Source organism: Armigeres subalbatus, chromosome 1 (assembly GCF_024139115.2).
Source record: "Armigeres subalbatus isolate Guangzhou_Male chromosome 1, GZ_Asu_2, whole genome shotgun sequence".
Classification (NCBI taxonomy): Eukaryota; Metazoa; Arthropoda; class Insecta; order Diptera; family Culicidae; genus Armigeres; species Armigeres subalbatus.
In genome coordinates this window covers 76,707,778-76,730,606 of record NC_085139.1, presented here as the reverse complement: position 1 = coordinate 76,730,606, position 22,829 = coordinate 76,707,778, and the positions used below count along the sequence as shown (strand labels likewise).

The 22,829-nt window shown below is 37.7% G+C and overlaps 1 protein-coding gene across 14 annotated transcripts in view; it reads right to left on the bottom strand.

The window, feature by feature from the left end:
- Window positions 1–22,829, bottom strand: part of LOC134227373 (afadin) — a 351,841-nt gene that overhangs the window by 92,806 nt on the left and 236,206 nt on the right. For all 14 annotated transcript variants that reach the window (XM_062708868.1, XM_062708879.1, XM_062708792.1 and 11 more), the window contains one exon: window positions 1,336–1,688. In XM_062708868.1, coding sequence (XP_062564852.1) covers window positions 1,336–1,688 — 353 coding nt within the window. The remainder of the gene's footprint in view (window positions 1–1,335; window positions 1,689–22,829) is intronic.

Below are 22,829 nucleotides of genomic sequence, written 5' to 3'. Positions count from 1 at the left end.
CATTGAATTGCTGGATTGGTCGGAAGGACTCCAGAAAAAGACAATTTGGGAACATTAAGTGGACCGTTTTCACTCTAAGTTCGACCATGTGCCTGGTGTTGGAAATTTGATCTCATCAGTAGTCTTCTGAGCAGCAGAGGACGATGGAGGTCCTTCGTAGCTTAGTAGGAAAAGCAACTATCTAGCGTACTGGTTTCGTGGGATCAAACCCCACCGAAGGAAGTGATTATTCTCCAACACATTTTTCGAACTAAATCTTTCACATGTTGTGCAATTGCAGAAATCGAGATTCAGACATAGTAATTAATTTCCACTCCGGGTGGCGTATACCTGGAATATAGCCAATTAACTTTGAAGTTTCATTATATTCTTTTTTTTCTCTACATCATCTTGCAGCGTGGGCCAAATTGATTTTACCGTGAGTTAATTCAGGTGTACAAATCATTTTTGTTCTATGTTTTATATTCGGGTTTTTAAAGTAGTGCTTCTACTCTTTTTCAAATGTGATTTAAAGCAACTATTGTTACGAGTTCTAGAGTGAATTATATGTTCACATTCCATCACACTTCGATAAAAGAGAAGGACACAAAAAATAGGAAAACTTTTTTCCCCACAGTCAATCGATTTTTATTCACTTTGGGGGTAAAGGTCAAGCAAATCGCAAAGCAGAGAGAGGATAACTTTACCAGTTATAAACTTTATCTGCAGGCAATGTTTTGATGAAAGCCAGCCGCAAGGGGGTACTATATATAACTCTCTGTAATTGTGTTATAAAAGCCATTGTTGCTACTGTTTTTTTTCCTAGCAAGAGCGGAAGCAGTTGTTGCACCACCATCACCCACTATATCGGAAAGAGTGGTCAAAATGGGATATATTTAGATCTCGCCTCGGTCCCTTTGTCCCTGAGGACAGACATAGGAAAATAAAGGAAGCGAAGCCGGTGCAATAGCAGGGCAACGTTTAAACGAGTTTGTTCAAATGACAATTTAGTGTTGGGCAACAACCAAGTAGTGTCAACACCGTCGTAAATAAGGGTCAGAGGGATCTCAACCGGTCATGTTGTCAAAATTATGGAACAAAAACGATTCGAAAGAAAAAGGAAAGGAGAGAAAGATGTTGGTTTTACCTACATAAAAGGGATTCTAGGATTACACTTTTTGTACAGTAGAACAGCAACTTCACGAAAAAAGTTATGTCAATTTTACTTCATAAAATTTGGGTGGAATTTTGCTTTGAAGTCAAGCATCTTTACGCTAACTGTTTGTAACTCACGCCATGGTGTCCCTAAACGAAGCATAGTGTGAAAATAACTGCCCCAACTCCAATAATACTCACATGCAGTATCGTCGGCTGCTGGATGTGGTGCCCGTTGACGAAGGTGGTCCCGTCGGCGTGCAGCGGGGTCACGGTACAGACGCCGTCGTGCATCGAAATCAGACAGTGCCGTGCCTGGATCGAGGGGCCAAACAGCTGCAGCGCATTGGTGTTGGCCGAGCCGACCTCGATCGGTTCCGTGCCCAGTTTGACCCGCCGACCCCCGTCGCCACTGTGGGTGATTTCGATCAGCATCGGACCCTCGCGGTCGCTGCCCAAATTGCCACCCCCGTTCGACACGCCGAGGGGCTTTTTCTTCCGCCTCCGGGGCTGCGAGTCGGCCGGTCGTCGGCGAACGTGGAACATTATGGATCCTGTAAAAAAAGAAAAATGACGTTAAATAAGTGACATATACATGTTCAATCGAATTGCCTCTGTATCATTTACACTATTTTTTAGATAATTTCGATGAAAAATTAATTTATAAATCCGTTGATATCTTCAAAGCAAAAATTTTTGTATGAGACAAAAAAAAACACAAAAAATGTAGACTAATAATAGTTGTGAAACCCCAGTATGATTTTTTTCCTCTGCTTTATCTAACATTTGATTCACATATGATTTCATTCCTCCCATCACAGAACGCTAAAAATAGATTACATTTTAAGCCGATCCATTTCCACTCTAACATAATATACGCATATTGAATGGGTATAGATAATCCATCATTTGTGTGGCTTTCGGTTGAATAGGAAAGTGCATGAGAATGGAACAGTATTTCCCGCACCAATAGCGGTGGCAAAAAGCCACTTCAAATTTTCCGGTTGAGACGCTTGCGGTGGGTGTGCCGACAGTGGTTGGATGGTTCAATTGCAATGGATCACGCTACGGGACGGCGGGTGCGGAAATCAGTGGAAAAACAGATATTTCACGGTTGGTATATTCATTAATGGGAAAGGATTGTTTGAATGGCAAGTGGACATAATACCATTATTTTTATTAGAACAGAACCACTGAAGTTTTACAAGGTCATTAATCATTTATCATTTATCTTTCTATATAAATAAAATTAGAGGTAAGGTTTGCTTTGTCATGATTTAACTCGCGAAAGGATTGTCTGAATACTGCGCCAGCTCTAAAAGTCTAAAATTGATGGTTACCTGCGATTACATAGTGAGAACTTTTTGCGTCCTATAATCGGTGGGGAGTGCCTTCACTCGGCTACCAATGACAACGTCTAACGACTAGTAAATTTTGCTGATGCTAGAGAGTTAGCCACCAGTAGCATCAACTTAACACGTTAGACCATCGAAAAACACACCTAGAGACGTCCAAATTGAGAGATTTTCAACCATAGTCAAGAAACAACATGTTTTACGATGTTATCGATGTGCGTACATTAAGATATCCGAAGATCGACTCTGATCACTACCTCGTTGTCATTAAAATTGGAGCACAGTTGTCAACGCGAAGTGATAGGATAGCTATTGCGCAAAGGCGACTCACATCTGGGTTATTTGATGTGGTTGGATAGGAAGAGCTTAGCCAGAAACCGGATGGTGGTTCCAACTAGTCGGTTGAATAAATAGCAATATACGCACCGCAGAAAAGAAAAAGCAGTCTGAAGAACGAGTGATTACGGAAGTGCAAGCACGCACAGAGCAGAACAATATTCAAAGGTTTTTTGAGACTGTCAATGGTGTGCGCAGAAAACCAGCGCCATGTCCAATGAGAGTTCGATAGCAAATCGCGTAGTTCAAATCTAGCTGCTGCTTGCACGATCCGTACCTGCTCCATGTAGCGACTGTCGACATAGTCGTTTTCTACCACCGAATATTGCTCTTCGCACTTCATCGCGTTCATATTTTTTGTGAAGTTTGCAGTACGGGGCGAATAAATCGACTCAAAGTAGCCACATACATTACAACCACCGAAGCCTTTTTTCGTTGGGTAGCCTCTGAACAGAAAACGTTAAACTTGACGATCCCCCATCGTGATTCTCAGCTGTTGATACTTTTCGCCAATGTCTCCTGCGATCGAAAGGAGAGCGGTTCGGAAACTTGTTTTTGTAAACTAGGTAGCTTGTTAATGTTTTATCAATTTGTTCTCAAGGTAGATCAAACGAAGCTCTGCCGTGCCATAACTGGACGGCAGCTCCATTACATAACTTTGCTATAACATTGTGGCCATCGATTTTTTTGACTGTCGGTCGTCGCTGAATATTTTTCGCTCGACGATTTTCTTTCACTTCTGACACAAAGGTTACGGACGCTTTCAGGTTCTCCGCGGCAAAATATCCTTTCATCAGGTCGTGAAGTTTGCCATCCTTCACGTTTTTGCAGGTGTGCAACAATGGCACTTTAACATCTATTTTTGAGTTACTGATGCTTTTGAATATATCAAATCTCGCTTTTGCTGCTGTGTGCCCGCTTGTCCATTCTTCACGCGACTGGAGCAGCAATTTGGAACCATCTTTTGTCCATCTTGGGAAAGCCCATATGGCATAATGCCGTTTGGCATAACGGGTTTATTTGTTTATTAGAATAATTTTTGAACTGACTATTTTGTGGCCTCAATGCACATTTAAAATTATGACAAGGAATAACAAACAAACTTACTTCAAACAAAGGACAAACCTAGATTGCTTTGAGAATAGGTCGTATGAGCAAAAGAGAGGCTCTCTTCGTTCACGCTCTCTTTCGCTTGTACATAAGCTAGTTTTGCATATTTTGCCACATTTTCACTTCAGAACGCTAGACAAAGGTATAATCTTTAGATATCTGCCAAGAAATCTGAAGTAAACTTTATTATAGATCTGTAATAATCGAAAGAGAATGGAGGCAAAGAGAGACTCTCTTTTGCACATACGACCTATTCTCAAAGCACTCTAGAAACATCATCGTCTTGAACAGAGTCGTCTGAAGGATTGGGTCGAACGAGCAGCACAGTAAGTCATGACTCTGCCTCTTCCAGTCAGATCTCCGTGGCGTGCACACGCATCACCGGAGAGTTGCTGTCACATAATTTTTGCCGGCCATTTAGGCCACACATTTCTGGCGATCCTGCAAGCCTATTTTTTGGATCCTGTCGCTGATTTCATGAGGTGAGTTGAATTCATGTGGTTAAATTGTGAATAATGATATAGCACATGGAGCGAATGCAGGACCGTCGAAAATGGTTTGTGGTTTGAAAAATCACAAGAAGCGTCTCGAAGACCGTCAGAAAATGGTTTGTGGTTTAGAAGATGGATAAGGCGTGTCTGAAAAGTAGCCGAAAAATATTTTGCAGTTTGTGAAACTACAAGGTGCGTGTGGAAGACCAACTGAAAATGGTTTACGACCTAGAAAATCTCAAAGTCCTGCAAGCATTGATTTTGATTAAAACAAATTTAGACATCTTGTAGCCACTTAGCGGCGATAGTGTACATGAGACTGAGAGAAATGGTGAAATGCTCTACGCTACAAAACTGTTCAGAAATGCAAATATATTATGCCAAAAATGCCGTTCGGAAATAGTCGTTTAGATGCCGCACGGGTCGTCATTTGGCCGAAAAGGTCATTTTGTCGAAAATGATTTGGTAGAAAGGGCCATTTGGCCGAATAGATTATTTGCTTAAAAAAGCAGTGTTGGTAAAAACTCAAAATCTCAAAACTCATGGATGATTCAAATCAAGCGTGAGTTGAAACGCACCCAACTCAGCACCTAAAAACTCATGGATGAGTTGAATCATCGATTTGAATCATCGTAGGTTTTCTTTTGTTCTCCTTCGTTAAAAACAGTGAATTGACGTTTGTCGCATAAAATATTAGACACTCTTTTATGTATAAGCAATAAATTGCTCCCAAATCAATTTCAAATGCGTTTTTAAACCAAAATGATTTTTTGGCAAATGAGTGAAATGATGCGTTTTAGCATGAAAAATTCAAGCGTGATGCATTCTTTTAAAATCGCAAACGATTTCGATCGCACTGGAGCGCTCGTTGATTGAGATTTATGAGTGATTTTACCAACACTGTAAAAAAGTCGTTTGGCCAAATACGTAATTTGGCCGAATAGGACATATGACCTAAAATGTCATTTGGCCACACGGATCATACGGGTAAAAATGCCGTTAGGGCGAACAAAAATTAGAATGAAAAGTGTAAAGTGATTAATAATAATTGAGAAGTTGGAAGTATGAAATGAGATATAAGAAGTAAGACATGAGACTTCTCGTTTCTCGCTTTTCATTCATCTCTTCTCATTTCGTACCTTTGCACTTTCCACTTTTCCCAGTGAGAAGTAACAAACAGGGTGACCACTTAACTTACATTTTAAAATTCCCGCATATATCTCGCCTTTCCCCGATATTTTTTGGAGAATGCCCGATATAATTTTGAAGATGCCAAATAAAAATGTATATTCAAATTTCGACAAAAACGTGAATGGTCATACTTTATTCTAAAAGAGCTTTTAATTCACGTTTATTTTTATTTTTTTTTTTGCTCTGAATGATTCAGTTTCAATGCAAGTTTTCGAACACTATTCGAATCTTAGGTAAAATAGAACAAACACGCTTGTTTCCCCAGCAGTGTTCTATTCGTGTTGCAAAATGTTTTCATTTCATGAAAAAATCTGTTGCTGCTAGAAATGGAGCCGAAATTTCAAAGTCAATAAAATGATGCATCCATATACCAAAACAATTGAAAAATGTTTGAATCTCATGATTCATACGTGATTCAAATCTGCAGAACATAGAACTGAGCGATGTAACAGTTTTAAGCTTTATAACTGTTATAAAGAATGAAACTAAAACAACTGCTGGTAAAATGGATGCTTCAGATTCAAAATGACAGCCCAGAACAATTCGATTAATTGATTTAACTATTTTAAAAATCGATAGTTCTAGACCAACATTTGAAAATGGTGCAAGAATTCAAATTAATTCTTTTCAGTTCTTTGTCCCACCCAACCAGAAACTGTATAATAATTGGGCATATACAAAATCTGTATTATTTTAATTCAATATTTGTATAAAAAGCTTACAGAATTGTATATGCCCAGATTTTATACAATAATTGTCAGCTTTGTTTTTTGGGTGCATGTATGTAGACAAGGAATAAGGAAAAATAAATGTTGGTTTTTTACACTCTTCTCAAATGTTGGTCAAGAGTTAACCACAAATAAATTGAAGAATCCGTTGAGTGAATAAACATATTTCCATCTGCCAATATTTTGGTATTAATTTTCTCCAACACCTTCATTATTTTATTTATTTATTTATTCGTTTATTTATAACATTTATAATCCAACTGACAAATGATGTTTCAATGAATAAAACTTAACCTAACCTTAACCTTAACTTAACCTAGCATCCGTTGACGAAACACATTAAAATGTTCCGTTGACGGAACATTAAAATCAAATAGGTCAAAAAATGTGTTTAGTTGGCAGCTAATTGAAAGAATTGGCTCGTGCAGACCATAGTCTGTGCTTCGTGGGTTCAGGTTCAAAAAATCGCGTCGACGGTGTGGCCTCTCAGGAGCGTACAAATTGAGCTGAGCTAGCAGATCCGGACAGTCGATATCTCCCGTTAGTAACTTCCCAGCAAAAGTGGCTTGAGCAATTGACCGCCTAACCTCAAGAGGTTCTATTTGCAGAAGACGACAACGTTCCGCGTACGGTGGCAGGTTCATCGGGTCGCGCCACCCGAGGAACCGAAATGCATATCTCACGAACTTTTTTTGGATAATTTCTATTCGGACAATCAAACTGGCATGGAATGGGTTCCATATGACAGCATTCGACTCCAGAATTGATCGTACCAGCGAACAGTAGAGGGCTCTGAAACAAAAGGGATCACGGAGCCCTCTAATACTGGCCCTAAGCCAGCCTAGGGCTACAAATCCCTTTAATTAAGATAATAAAATAACCTTTATGTTTTTCATTGCTTGTTACCTATCTCTAATTTCTACCTCAATCTATTTACAGTTCTTGAGACTTTTTTTTACCTTGACCAGAGAATTATCATTAATTTGATTATTTCTACTATTGCTACACATCCTGATCTTATTATGGCATCATACTTTATTTTTTTAAGTCAGGTTTTCCTTCATCCTTATGTTGTTTTACTGTTCATTAATCTAAAGCACATCTCCTGTACAGCATTACCATGTGATAAAATCGAGATGTTAACAACGAATGACCAGGGATTCTTGAGATGTGTGTCTGGAATCGAACATAATTGGATATACTCGACTACGGTCGACAAGTCTCCAGACAAAACTCGAGTCGCTTTCAAGAAAATATCGAACAAGCATCTTCTTCAGGAATCCACAAGCTGCAACGAAATGCTAATTAGCTTTTTCTAGGACTCTCGGAGATTTCCTTGGTCTCAGAAACCTTCCGAAGCGTAGGTGGCATGTTGCTTTCCATCATCACTACCGAGAAGAGCTCTAGACTCGACATTAAAGAAATCTGGTTTCAATATCATTTTCATTATACTTCTGACAAAGCCGGATAGTTCCTCAAATAGTTTCAAACGTTACGTGGAAAAGCCTATGCATTTAAAATAATAAATGATGTTTTTCATGTTTTACACTAGAATAATTATACATAAATTAATGAAATGAACACTTGGTGACTTTTTCCAGATTTTTTGTAGAATTTCAAGAAATTCCCGACTTTTTCTCGCATGGACTTTCAATTCCCGCATATTTCCCGATTTCCCGATTCACTGGCCACTCGGGATAAATGAGGCAAGATTGCCCATTCTTCTAAACGATAATTTCGGCCAAACGGCGTTTTTGGTCAAACGGCTTTTTCGGCCAAATGACTAAAGAGAATTTCGAGAATGTGACCTTTTCGGCCAAATGCCGTTTTTGCCAAACGCAATTTTTGACTATACGACTCTGTAATCTTGTTTTATAATTCACATTATTTGAGGGAGTTCTTTTTACAAGTGACATACACTCGTTTACTATAGAAACGCAATTAATTTTATTTAGCAGTTTTGACTTAAGCTAAACTCCTATTATCTGGAGGTATTTGAAATTATTATGTGATCAATTCAATACATAGTACGTAGCCAATCAGTGATCAATACATAGTACGACAAGAAGAGAGAAATTTTCAAGAGAAAATCCACACTGCAGCCTTAGCACGCTCATATGGCTTGGAAACAACTCCGGTTGGAAACAGACTTAGAACGTTGGCTTGGTAAATTGATTTTTTCCTTGGAAAATTATTATCCAGTACATCGACCATTATGGTCGATGACTGAAGAAGGTTAAAAAATTCTGGTATGAATCCATGAAGACATGAAGAATTTTGACTCAGCAGGACGCAACAATTGCGATCTGCTGTAATTGAACCAAACTCGATAACATCTGTGATGCAGATGCCACAACTCGTTCGCCCAAATGAAGTTTTCGACCTTTGTGTCAAACACATTTTTTAGCGATTGACATTTTCGGCCAGATGGGTTTAAGCCAAATGACATATTGCGCTAAACAACGTTCGGCCTAGTTGCCAAAACGCCGCCGTTCATATCATCGTATGGAGTTAACTGATAGTTTCGATAGTTTCGGCTTCGGTTGGCATAAAGGCGTTTAGTATAAAGTCGTTTGGCATAATTGTTATTAGAGCTTTGAATTAGTATGACAGTGGTGACTAGTATTTATTTTCCATGTAAGGGTTTGCAGAAAAACTTTCCCGTTGTGCATTTCTCCCTTTTTATAGGAAATAGTTTTTTTTCTGTTCTGTCATGCTTTACGAAAAAATTAATGTTTTAAAAGGAATCATATTTTCTTGCGCTTTTAAAACGTTCATACATACAGATATTTCTTCTATTTATCGAGCTCAATCTATTATTGTATACCAATATGTAACATTGGGCCATCTTTCGGTAGAAATGCTCGGATTAAAAGAATGAACCTTATCCTCTCTTTTCTGCTGTCAGGCAGTTACATCCTTTGGAAAAAGGAAACATAACCTCCCTTGCCTTAAACTGAGCAAATGTCTGACTTAATAAAAGGGATCATATCTGCCCTTTTCTTAAAATCTTAAACCGAGCAAATGTCCGAATTGGAAGAAGAAATCATATAATCTCTTGCATGCATCGGATGAAAGAACGGATCATAGCTTTCCGTTGCCTTGAACCAAGTAAATGTCTCACTTGAAAAAAGGACTCATATAATTTCTTTCCTGCTACCGGGAAAATGTATCCTTTGGAAGAAGCGATAATATTTTCCTTTGCCGTAAACCGAACAAATGCCTGATTTGAAAGTATGAATCATATCCTCTCTTCTCTTCTGCCGGACAGATCAATTTCGCAAGGAAGGGATCATATCTACCCTTGTCTTAGACTGAGCAAATACCTGAATTTAATGAAGGAACTATATCGTTTTTTGGCTTCTGTCGGGCTAATCGTAATTTTTTGATTTTTCACTCCCGCCCACCTTTTTAAAAATCTTCATTTCTCGAAAACTAGTTGTCGAAAACAGCCATAGTTCTAATTTTTCTATACAATTATCAAACAATTTAGGAAAAAAGAATGTTCTAATTGTTGTCAACAACTAATTTTTAAGAGGAGGAGATTTTAAAACAGGTGGGCGTGATTTCTTGGTGTCTTACTGTATTACCTTACACTCTTTATTTTGCAACCTAAAAAAGCACCTCTCTTATGATGTAAAGGCGACATAAATGATAAAGAATCGAATTAACCCATTACACAACTAGCATGTCAAATGACCATTATGCCAAACGGTAGTTATGGTCAACGACACTATGGCAGATGACCTACCAACGTTAACTTACGCCTTACATTAGTATGCACACATACTGGAAACGGTTTGTCAGTATTTGTTCAAATCTGCTAAAATATTGGCCGGGTACTCAAATTGGGAGAATATCACAATAAAAAAATATTGTATCATTTCTTATCGGTAGAAATGGAATAGGAAGACATATTTTTAACAAAGACAGGGTGGCGACTCATTTTCAAAATTAAAATTTCCTGATTTTTCCAGGGATTTTTATAAATTTCCAGGATTTTAAAAATGCATTAAGACACACATAACATTTATAAGCAGTTTCGAAATAATGTTTAAATAAGTAAAAATAGGAAATTAGTAATTATCAAAGTGCTAGCCATTATAATGCTTGCCATAAATGTCTCTCTAGTAACATCTACGGATATTATCTTCAATATTCCAGGAATTTCTTGGAAATTTATTTCAGGAAATTTCTTGAAAAAATCATTGAGGTGTTATCTCAGAAATTCATCCATGAATAGTAACGGAAAATCCCCCCGATTTTTTTTTCGAAATACCTTTAGGAATTCTTTAAGAAATACATCCTGGAGCTCTTTTGGAAATTAATTTAAAAAATCTAGCATTCTAGCTGAAATAATCCAGCAATTGTACATGAATCCAGCAATTTGTACAAAAATCATCTAGGAAATCCATTGTTAATTCTTTAAAGAATTATTCCGGAAATTTCTTTAGAAATTTCATCGAAAAAAACTTTGGAAATTCTTTCCAAATTTTCTTCAAGAATTCCTCCGAAAATTGTTTTAGCAATTCCTCCCAATTTCCTCCAGGTGTTCCTTTAGCATATGCTTCGGAAAGTTCTACAGTAATACCTTCGGAAATTCCAGCAATTTTCCCAAAAACTGACGAACGAAATCTTCGGAATGACCATATAAGTTCCTAAAGGAATTTCAAGATAAGTTCCTTTTTCACGAAGAATTCCAGATGGAATTTCTGACATTATTAGATTACTCTAGATCCTTCAGAAATTCTTTCAAACGTGCCTTAAAAAGTTCCTTCAGAAATTCTTTTGTGGATTCCTTTATAAATTCTTTCGAAACTCCCTTTAGAATTCCCTATAGGAATTCATTCGAAAAAAAAACTATGAAAATTACATCAAAAATTCCTGTAGGAATTTCTTCGGAAATTATTTTAATTATTCCTTCAGAAACTCCCTTAGGAGTTCCAAGAAAAAATTTCCAAAGGAGTTTTTGTAGAAATTTTGGAATTTATTTCTGAAGTAATTTTAGAAGAATTTTCTTAAGGAATATCCTAAGAAATTCCTTAAATCATTTCGCACTGAATTGCTGAAGGACTATACGATGGAACTCGTGAAGGAAAATCCGCATTTCTTCCGTAAAAACTTATGAATTTCTGTAGGCATTTCAGGGAGATTTTATAAATGAATGGCTGAAAGAAATTGTCTATATTATTTCTAGATGAATCGATGAGTTCCGGATTAAATACCTGGAGACCCTACATTGTATACGCTACAAATAGTTACTTACGTCGCTATTGTAACAAGAGAATTCAACGTTTTAAAATAAATTCCCAAAATTGTTCTTGACCCATAATTTCTACATTGTTCGGGTTTGTTATTCATGTTACCAACCAAGCCGCGAGTCTGTGCTGATATTTATTCGCATGAGTTTTGCGGTTTTCTGAATAAACATTCACAGAAGCGAATTCGGTTTTCAAATTCAATTTGCCATCGTCAATCAGCAATCCACCACATCGCCGTTGGCACCGCTAGGGCTATTCAAGTGGCGACAAAAAAAATACAGTGGAACGATTGACTGTCGAACGACGAGATCCATTAATGTGTTTCGTTTCTAGATTATGGGAATTTGCACTCAGCTGGTTGGCTTGCGGTGACAGCTATTGCGACTGTCTGTACTAACGCAAGCACGCAGTTCTACCATACACATCATCGTCTATCTAGTTGGTTGGTTTCAATTAGGTAGTGTATCACCAAATATATGGAAAAGCAATAACGTCCCATAATAAAATTGAAAATGTACACAAAAACTTCAGTTGTTATAAATATATGCACGAAAACTTAAATTATTACAAATATTATTACAAAATTGTTGAAAGATATCGTTTTCATGAATAGTTTAGAATACATCGAAATGTTCATATTTTTATTAACTTTTGCTCGAATATTTTCAGTTTGTCATTTCTTCATTGATTATCGAAACAATATAATTTTGTTCTATTCTTCCAAAATATTGTGAAAATCTTAAATGTTTGTTGAGTAAAATATCTACTTTATGGGACGAATATATCGACGAGTCAATTGAGTGTAAACATCAGAAATATTGATGGTCTCGATGCGAGTGTGTGAAAGGGCAAAGCTGCACTGTTGTGACATCGAATGAAGCGCTCTTCCCCACCATCACATCGTCGACCATATGACAGCCAGTATGGCGCAGTGACCGCCGGAACCGAAGAGAGCCGTTCCAATGTTAATTTTCCGCTCGATTGGGTGTGTTTAGAGGTGTGCGCCGCCGCGCCACGCCGCCGCCGGCAGTTTTTGGCACGCCGCCGCCGCCGTTTAAAAATTGTCACGCCGCTTATCTATAATTTTCCACGCCGATACAAATTTGAAGATGTCCGCAGAATTTTGGAAGTGGAAGTGGAAATTCTGAACATTCAATGGATTTCCTGTATAATTTCCTGATCCATCACGTTGAAACACCAGAGATTTTTCCGTGAAGATACCAATGATTTCCATGTAAATCCCATACAATTTCTACTTGAATTTTTGAAAATCACTCCGTAAAAACTAAGAAAAACTTTGTGTGTAAATTGCGAAGGATTTCTCTTTGAAATCCAAAGAATTTACCATTGAAATTAATTTTTGAGGCGTTCAGCAGAAAGCCATATGGAAGGAGATCACAAGGCTGAAAGTTGTTTCGCCGAATATGTCGTTTAACCGAAAAGACTATTTGGTAGAAGCCTATCCGAGCAAAGATTGAGAGCAAATCGATAACTTGTTTCAATGTTGTGAAATAATGGATTATTATTACTTAACTTGATATCTTTTGGTCGGTTGAGTAACAAAACGTATAGCAGAAAAGTCTTACTGTGACATCAAATCGAAAGCTATTCCTGCTGTCATTGAGAGCAAATAGAAAACTAATTTTGATATTGGTTTCCGATAGCAAAACAAGTACACAGTTTGATGTCATATCATGCAGTTTAGTAATCTACAGCAAAATTAGATCAAAATATGTAATCAATCATGATTATTCATATTTGAAAACAAATTATGAATCAATTTTAAGTCAAAATCAAAATATGTTTTATATATGCACTCATTACATTTTCAGACTTTGCTAGGGTATCTAGCATAGAATGTCATTTGGTCGGATAGTTTCTTTGGCTGAAAGAAATGGTTAGATGAATAGCTTAATAGGCCAAAATAGTCATTTGGTCGAAAGGGCCATTTGACCGAAATGAACATTCGATCGAAAGTTCGGCTGAATCGGTCATTTTGGATATTTTCAACACATTAACGGGAGAATCTTTTGAATTTCGCCAGAAGATTCGTCAAGTTTTCAAGAATAGTCATTTGGAAATGTTTTGGAGAGTTTTCACGGGAAGTTGTTCAAAATTTTCTTAGGAAAATATTCAGAATATGCACGGAAAGTTCTGTTGAGAATTTTTCGAAATTTACACTTCCTCAATCTAGATCATTTAAGATGGTTAGTTTTTTATTCTTTATTAGATTGCTTTTTTCTCGCAGGAGAAGTTCATCACTAGACGGCTAGATTGGCAAAGCCAACTTTAAAACAGATTTTTTGCAATATCCGCGGAGACTGTAGAATTTTCACGAGAAAAACTCCGGCATTTCCAATTCTTCAAAGTTTCTGCAGAAGATGGTTCAAAATGTAGATTTCAACGAAAAATTCTTTGGAAAATTGCTCGGAATTTTCAAGAAATGTTTTTGGATTACTTCAAAACATTCTTTCTATTTTCGATAAGAAATTCTTGGGAAATTCCATTGACGGAAGGCGACAGACGGGTAATTTGGCACAGAAAGCCGTTTGTCCTAACAGGTCGTCTGGCCGAAAGCATCGTTGGCCGAAAATGCTGTTTGGCCGAAAAGGTTTTTGACAGAATGGGCCATTCAGCGGAAAACATCATTTGACCATTGAACAAAATTTCGTAGCCTCTCTACTTTTAAGTCGATACTGGCTTTTAGGCCAAAAGTAATCTAGCCGAGTACCATTAGCAGAACTAAGCGTTTAACGGTAACTGTTATCTGGTCGAAACAGGTTTGACAGAAAATGTAGTTGAGTCGTAAGCGACGTACAGGAACATTTGGCCGGATTTTGACCGTAACAGTTTGTCCTAACAGGGTGAAAAAGTCGTTTGACTGAATACCCAACAAACAATTAGGGCTGCCACTTAATTGTATCCTGACAGATACGTATTTCGACCTCAACAGTAAGGCCGTCTTCAGTGTCTTGTACTTGACTCGACTTAAGTCGAGTCAAGTACAAGACACTGAAGACGGCCTTACTGTTGAGGTCGAAATACGTATCTGTCAGGATACAATTAAGTGGTGGAATTCAATGGGATTGTTTAAACTCGTCTTATGACAGGTGAAAGCATTCCACTAAAAAGCTCAAAATAATTTTCTTATCAATTAGGGCTGAATAAGCTAGTTTTTTATTGTAGAAGACCATTTTTGGTTGAATAAGTGCTCTATCAGCTCACAATGTTTATTACAAAAAAGCCGGTTGATTGTCATTTGGGAAAAAGAGCCATTTGGCCCAAAAATGTCCTGTCTGCAAGACAACCTTCTTCAAAAAGTGTCGTTTGACGGAATTGAATAAAAAAACAACTTCGGCCGAATAGGTCATTTGACAGAAATTGCCATTTGGCCGGAAGGGTATTTTGCAGAAAGGATATTTTCGTGTCAAATGACCATTCCTACCACACGGCATTTTCGGTCTAATGATTTATTTGGTTAAATGATTTTTTCGGCCTAATTACCAGTTCGGCCGAATGTTCCTTTGGCTGTATGTCGCTTTCGACCAAACTACATTTTGTCAAACCATTTTCGACCTGATAATAGTTGCGGATAAACGTTAAGTTCAGCTTAATAGGATTTGATTAGATGACCTATTCGGCCAAACGACCTGTTAGGGTAAACGATTTTTCGGCCAAATTATCAGTTCGGCCGCTTGACGCTTTCGGCCAACTGAATTTCCCAAGAATGTCTTATGGACAATACACTAGTCGTTCGATAACTGCAACATGTTTTCGTTTTAGTTAGCGAATGCAGTTCTAAACGTTCTAAACGTCCAACTATTGTCACGTCCGACAACTTCAGATGCAATATAAGTACATTTGATTGTTCAGCGCAATGCAGCTATCATCGAATTTAAAATCGTTTCGAAGTTTAGCGGTCCGATAACTACCAAACTGATGTAACTATTAAATTGCAGTTAGAAAGCATTGCAGTTGAATAAGTTTCAGTTGTCAAACATGTATTGTACAAAGAATTTCCTAAAATTCCTTAAAAATTCCGAACAATTTTCCGTTTAAATGCAAAGATTTTTCATATTAAAATCTACATTTTGAACAATCATTCGCGGAAATTCTATTAAAGTTCCCGTCAAATTCCGGAGACTAATTATTTTAGTCTGAGCAAGCCAACGTTAAAACACCCATTCTATCAGTCGCACTTTCCTACAATTATGAAGTAAATTTCGAAGAATACTCAACAGAAACTCGACAAGAACTTTCCGTGTATATTCCGAGGATTTTCCTGTAGAAATTTAGAACAATTTCTCGTGAAAATTCTGACGAGTTTCTCATGACGATTTTTTTGCTGAAAGCTTCTCTTGGTAATTCCATAGATTTGTCTAAACTTCAGAGTAGTTCCCGAGGAAAATTACAATTAACTGCATATTATTCGGCAACTCGAAAACCTTTTTTTTGTTGAATATCTTGGCTGTGCATATGCACAGCACATGTTTCAAAATGGACAAATTGATATGAAATTTGCGAAAAAGAATCCACGTGTCTTGGAGGGACTGGAACTCTCAACCTCCTACTCTCTAGATAGGCGTGATAACCCCTACACAACAAGACCACTTAAAGGTCACATTTGCGGAAAAGCCATCAGAGTACAAACCTCCATCGCGGTTAGTTTTTTTTTGCAAATTGAATATCTTTCGGATGCTTGATTTGTCCTAAATAATTTCCAAATAAATATTTAGGAAAAAGGCAAAAAAATTAAGGGACGTGATAAAAAAAACGCCACGCCGATGCACGCCGCCGCCGCCGCCGGCTAAAATGGCTATCGGCGTGACGCCGAAAACGCCGCCGCCGCCGACCAAAATTCTGATAAACGCCGCCGCCGATGAATATTGGACCGGCGCACACCTCTAGGTGTGTTGTTGCGAGTCTCGTTCGGTGTTCGGTTCTGGGATTTGTCGGATTTGGGTAACGGAACAGAGTGACAGCCAACGATGGCAACGTGCAACATGGTCGACAATTAATTATGAACATGTGTATTAATTGGTTGTTGGGGGGTAGGAACGGCACCGAAGATTGGGTCGAACGAACGTAACTGAATCCGAATGAGATACATGTCGTTATGATACATGCATAATGGGAATGAAATTGGGTCACGATCGAATAATCTGAGGAATACATGGGAGCTGTTCCGTTTTTCATCACACGGTGACAAAGGCTCCTCTTGTTGTAAGAAAAAATATATGGCGCCAATATCAGCTGTTTTTTTCAGCTGATATGTGTATTCACAGCTGAAAAAATATCAAAATAAGAAGCAAGTAATTTATGTTGTATTTTTGGATTCTGATAGAATGAAAAAAGAAGTTTTAAGATGAAGATCACGTTGACCCAAATCAGAATGCAGATGATAAATAAAACTAAATTAAATGTCAACCTCAACAGGCTAGAAACTGTCTGTTTGAGTAGAAACCTGATACCTTTTTGTAGGTAGAATATAATTCAAAGGTTCACCAAAAATATTCACCAATTCCATCCTAAATCACTGCCAACCAACTGTTCCATTACCTACTGCAGAAGTAATATTATCGTTCGCACCATTATTGCGAAAATCTTATTACCGATCGTAACCCAATCACGGCAAAACTTCGTCACCAAGATAAAGCACATTTTATGTTTACTATTCTGAAGAACTTCTCGCCTGCCAAGCGAGTTCAATTTCTACTAGATCAGGAGGTACCAGCCAGAAAATGCGCAATGCTGAGATTGATTCTTCCAATGCTTTTCTGTAACATCTTTTATTATATGAATCGCTACTCAGGTCCCTTTTTCAACGTTGCGTAGTACATGGACTACACCTTGATAAATTGCGTGACGAAAGATGACGACAGCAGTCTTCGATGAAAGGTGGCAGACCGTATAGAGATGCTTGCTTGCTTGCGTCTTATCTCGTTAATCAGGCTTCACCTGATTCACCAAAGGTCATCTGAAAGGGGAAAAAGTCCCATAACGCTCGATCTTATTATACTTAGGTCAGATAAACCATGGAATGTATGACAATATTCCAAAGGCAACATCGAATCAAGCTCTGTCCACAAAAACTAAAAAGCGGACGCATGGTGCATTATTTTCTAAGAAATGTCGACTGTAAAGCAAAGGTTGCGGCAGCGTTCGTTGGCACAGCAGTTAGGGCACATTGCTCTCCTCTCCCGCTAAAGCTGATGAAAACACCAGAACCTTGAAGACGGTTTGTTGTCGTTGACGGCAGCGATGATCACGCCGAAGATTTCCACGACACATACGACAGCAGCAGCCAGCGCCAGCGGTGTCATTTGCGAAGTTGATTGAGTCGGAAAAGCGAAGAACGAACAGTAGTGGTGGATACGTGATTTTATGATGGCATGGCTGAAAAGAAAATCGATTCCACGCGGAAAGTGGGTGGATGGAATTGGCCAAAACGTGGGAAGCAACTCTATTTGAAAGGATTGCTAATGGAAGTGAAAAGCAAGTTAGTATACTGATTTACAATGTAACAGTGCTGGGTGGAATGGGGCTGTATAAAATGTTCATATATTCTACCACACAGTTTGAGAAATATCTTTAATTTTCCAGATTTTTGGAATTTTTGTCATAGCTGCAGCTGCAACAGAAGTATGTTTAAAAACAGGTTAGCATTAGAATAGATTTGAGGTCCATGAAATGCGAGTCCTCTTTGTGTACACTATATACTGAAAACCGATCAGAACGACGTGTGCAAATCTTTGTATCTACACGTCTAAAGAATTAAAGTCAAACTTATTTTGGAAGGACAGAATGGATTTAAATGCAAGTATATGCTTATTAGACAAATGTTTGTGATTGAGTGTACTGAACAAATGCAGAAGTTTTAGCATTGGAATAGGGGGAAAGACGGCTTTGGCAGGTTTTGTTCTATTATTGGCAGGGGGGTTTTTGTCGACCAAATTTTATGAAATTTGGCCACAATATTGTTTGATATGCAAAGAATGTTTAGGCCAAATTTGAGCCTAGTCAGTCATAAAAAACCCCCTGCCAATAATAGAACAAAACCTGCCAAAGCCGTCATTCCCCCTAAATAAAAATAATTGAGTTATTGCGTTTAAATGCAGCATCATGGAGGGTGCTTTGTTCTCATAAAAGACGCTATCGTCCATTGTGGCAAAACGCCGGTATGAATAAATAGTATTCTTGCTGCGGTTTGTTGCTGCTATGTGTGGAATTGAAGGAATTGTGTTTTTGCAGCAGTAGCAGCACCGTTTTTCTCATTACAAAGGTTTCAAATGGAATCACATCGGGCTCTTGAAGGAATAAGAACATAAGTCGCAAAAGATACATATATACAATTTCTTACTCTCTTTTCCAGGTCGAAAACGTTAGTTTTAAATAATTGCTAATGATAGATTACATTGTGTGTTTCACACAGTTTACTTCATATGTCATTGCATCTGACAATTTGGTTCAATTGCTACTGTTGTAAAGCTAAAGTGACAATAGTAAAAGAACGGGGTAATTTCTCTTGGAAAACAGAAAAGCGTGGGCCATAAACGAAACAAAATATAATCGTCAGCACGCGACATCACTTTGCACACTCGTCAAACCCTTTCTTTTAGGCCACTCGACATCCACAGCTTTCGTCCAGATGAGTGTTTCTTTTATGGTGTCCTTTCCTCGGCACGATTTTATTCTGACATAGTTTTTATATCCTTACACATAGAAACAAAAAAATACAACTGTTTTCACAATGCCGTATGGGTTCAACCCATAGCTATCTACAGCGGTTAAAGTAACAATTACTGAGACGACATTTGCCAATATCTCCCATATGTTGCCTACGAGATTTTGGAACAAAAATTTAAACGAATTTTGAAAAGCTTTCCAGAAAAAAATAAGTTCCTTTCGGAATATGAGTAACGAAAAAGGTCACCGTATTCACCGCCCCAGGGGGGATTGTCCCTCGTTTAGCAAACGCTTCGAGGGTGTTTTGTATGTGTGCCTTCAGATGGCTTTGTTTTAGCATCCATGCTACAACGTCTTTCGTCTACTTTTTATTCGCCGGCTTAGGAAGATTTGGTTAGGACTTTCAGTGCCATGCGAGAAATCTTTGGATTCAACTTTCTGTTAGCGTAAGCAATTCGATGGAATTGGATTCCAGATTATGTGTCTTATTTGGGGGGTTTATTCCACAACATGTTTGGCTCTCATGGTAAATCCAACTCAAAAAACAATGACCATCGTCAAACCAATTTAAATATGTCCTATCTGTAATCCGAGACATGTTTGTCTGTGGATGCAGTTCATTCATTTAGAAATAATTTAGATTCAAGGATCCATCCCTTCACTTTGATGAGAATTACGAACTAAGCCAAACTTTAACCAAATATATGAAGACTCGTGTCTCCAGAATGCATGATTTAATTCTAAAAAATGCAGGGCTGTTACAAAATGACCAAATTCCAAACCGCGAAATCCGTGACTAGCAAAATGGAATCCGCGACATCAAAAACAAAACCGCGACAAACACATTTCAATGCAAAATTTTAATACTGTTGCTTTTAATCTATCTAAGTATCAGTATCATCTAATTGAGCCGTTACAAATATTAAACTAAAATTATTTAATAGCATGAATTTGAATCTAGAGTGATAAGAACAGTTGGCAACTCCGAACTCAGTTTGGATTCTACACATTCGTACTGACATCGATACGAGGTTCTAAGTAGGTTGTCCAGATGGCGTTGGGTCACACTTAAATTACAATTCGGTTAATGATAACTTTAAAGAGCAATAACTTAAAATGAGTTAACTTTTTAGAAACCTAGAGGACTAGGATCCATAAGAACTCGATTTTGCCAAACTGATTATCCAGAGAATCTTACACAAAAAGCTTGGAGAACTCTCTGATAAATAGATGCAGATGTGGGTAGAAATATTTGTAAGGTCTGCGGATTGTTTAGCAAATTATCAATATATGGTGTGCTGTCCTTGAAGTGAAGAATGGAGTTATCATCACTGCATAGTTCATATTGGAGCAGAGCGGAATACAGTAGTTGCGCGATTCCGCTCCCTATGAACATACACAAGTTCCCAGTCGACGTTTTTACCCGAAAAAAAAATCTAACCAAGCAATGATGGTATTTTACCTTTCCCATCCCAAATGGTTATTCGCTCAAATGATTCTTTAATTTATTTATTGTCAACTTTCACAAAGAACTCATAAACTCAAATCAACAAATCAAACAAGTGCTGTTTTTCAAACTTGGCCTAACATTCGCCAGATTTTGAACCAACACAAGGAAAATCATTCAGGCAGGTTTACACCTGCCGCACTTTTTCACTTTTCGTTTTTGAAATTAAAAAATTGGTTCTTTGAAAAGTTAATCTCGAATGATCTCAAAAAAATGACTGAGACTTTAAAGTCTCGTTCCCCAAATTGTAATAATGAACCACGATATTAGTGACAACATGGAAACCGCTCGCAAAAATATTGGAAACAAAGAGTAAGTTTTAAACCCAATTCGGCGTCCCGGCAATCCAGAATTACAATATGATCAATTTGTCAGGTCAACAGACGGTCTACCAAATATCGTGTGGAGTGGTGCGGATATCTACCAACATTTATACGATAACTAAAATATGTTAGGATCCCAAAGTATTGCTTACTCCTCATACATATCCAGTATTTTGCGTTCGATAATGGCGGCCTAGTGAGTTCCCTTATGACATTCAAGAGGTAGAAAATATTTACATATTTCAATTAAAGTAGGCCTTGATTTATTCACAAATATCGGCACTCATTAGGTTTCTAAATAAATAAACAGGTGTCAAACATTTTCCTAATGATTTTCGAAGTTTTCTCGGATGCATTTTTAAAATCCTTTTAATTATATTTTCTAGCATTGTGAAGAGCGTTACATTAACATTGGAATCTACGGAACATATTTTACTCGCAACTAAAGCCAGTAGAATATGGTGAAAAGACATTTTTGCTCTGGTCTCGTGTAGTTAGTTTTGTTAGGAACTGATCCGAATGCTATCATGCCTTTATTTGTTATTAGAGTGTGTTTTACAACTAGCGGGCGCCAGACCATTTCGCTACATACTATGCACAAGAGCTTCACAAAATTTTCGGATATAAATATAAAATATAAATTTCAAGGGCCAACTTACATGAATATCCGAGCAAAACAAATGTTTCTGAGTTTTCTAGAGGGTTAATGTTTTCAGCAAAGTGATACAGTATGATATTAAGAACATCTTTGCTGAATAAACCTTATACTTTGGACTAGCATTTGTAGGAGAAATGGCTTCAATTTGGTAAACTAACCTCAAAATCGATTTTTTGAGCTTTAGATGGATACAAACATGGATACTACGACCCACATGGATAGTATTTGTGAAGACTAATACAATGCATGTGGGCGCATGGAATATATGTGTCGAAAATGTGGAATCCATTTCGCTACCCCCCAAAAATCCAGGTTATTTGAACGCATAAATATAATGCAATGTTTTTTGCAAGTGAAGAAAAGCAAACTGTTTCGTGAATTATCCAAGCAAAATCAAATAAATTTTGATATCTCGCATGTTTTCTTCAAAGTAGCATTCTCCTCAAGCTTTTATTTCAAAATAATAGATTTAAAATCCGTCCAGTAGTTCAAATGTTATGGATTCTTGACAAAAGTAAATATTCGAAAATTTCGTTTAGAGATGGTCTTTTTCTTCAATGGCTCTACATTCCAACTGGAACTTGGCCTGCTTTCTAACTTAGTATTCTATTAGCATTTCCTCAGTTATTAATTGAAAGCTTTCTATGCCCGCCACTGCATGAGTATGTATCTTGTGCGGCAAGTACAATGGATACAATACTATGCCCATGGAGTCGAGAATGTTTCCAACCCAAAAACATCCTAGACTGGATCGAGAATTGAAGTCGCCATCTCCGTTTTGGCAATGCTACGCCTTTACTCGCAAGGCTACTGGAGACCCTTGTGCTAGAGATGGTAAAGGCTATGTTGGGCACTGCACGGACGAATCTCTTTTTCTTTTGTTCTCCATGAAACTTAACATTTGCTGGCCTTGTTGTTCTCTAATTTCTTTGCAGTAAGAAAGAGACAAAGCAGTCCGTGCAGTGCCCTATATTCGCTCCAAAAACATTTTTTTATAGAAGGTCCGGAGACCCACAGTGTTATATACCAATTGACTCAGTTCGACGAAT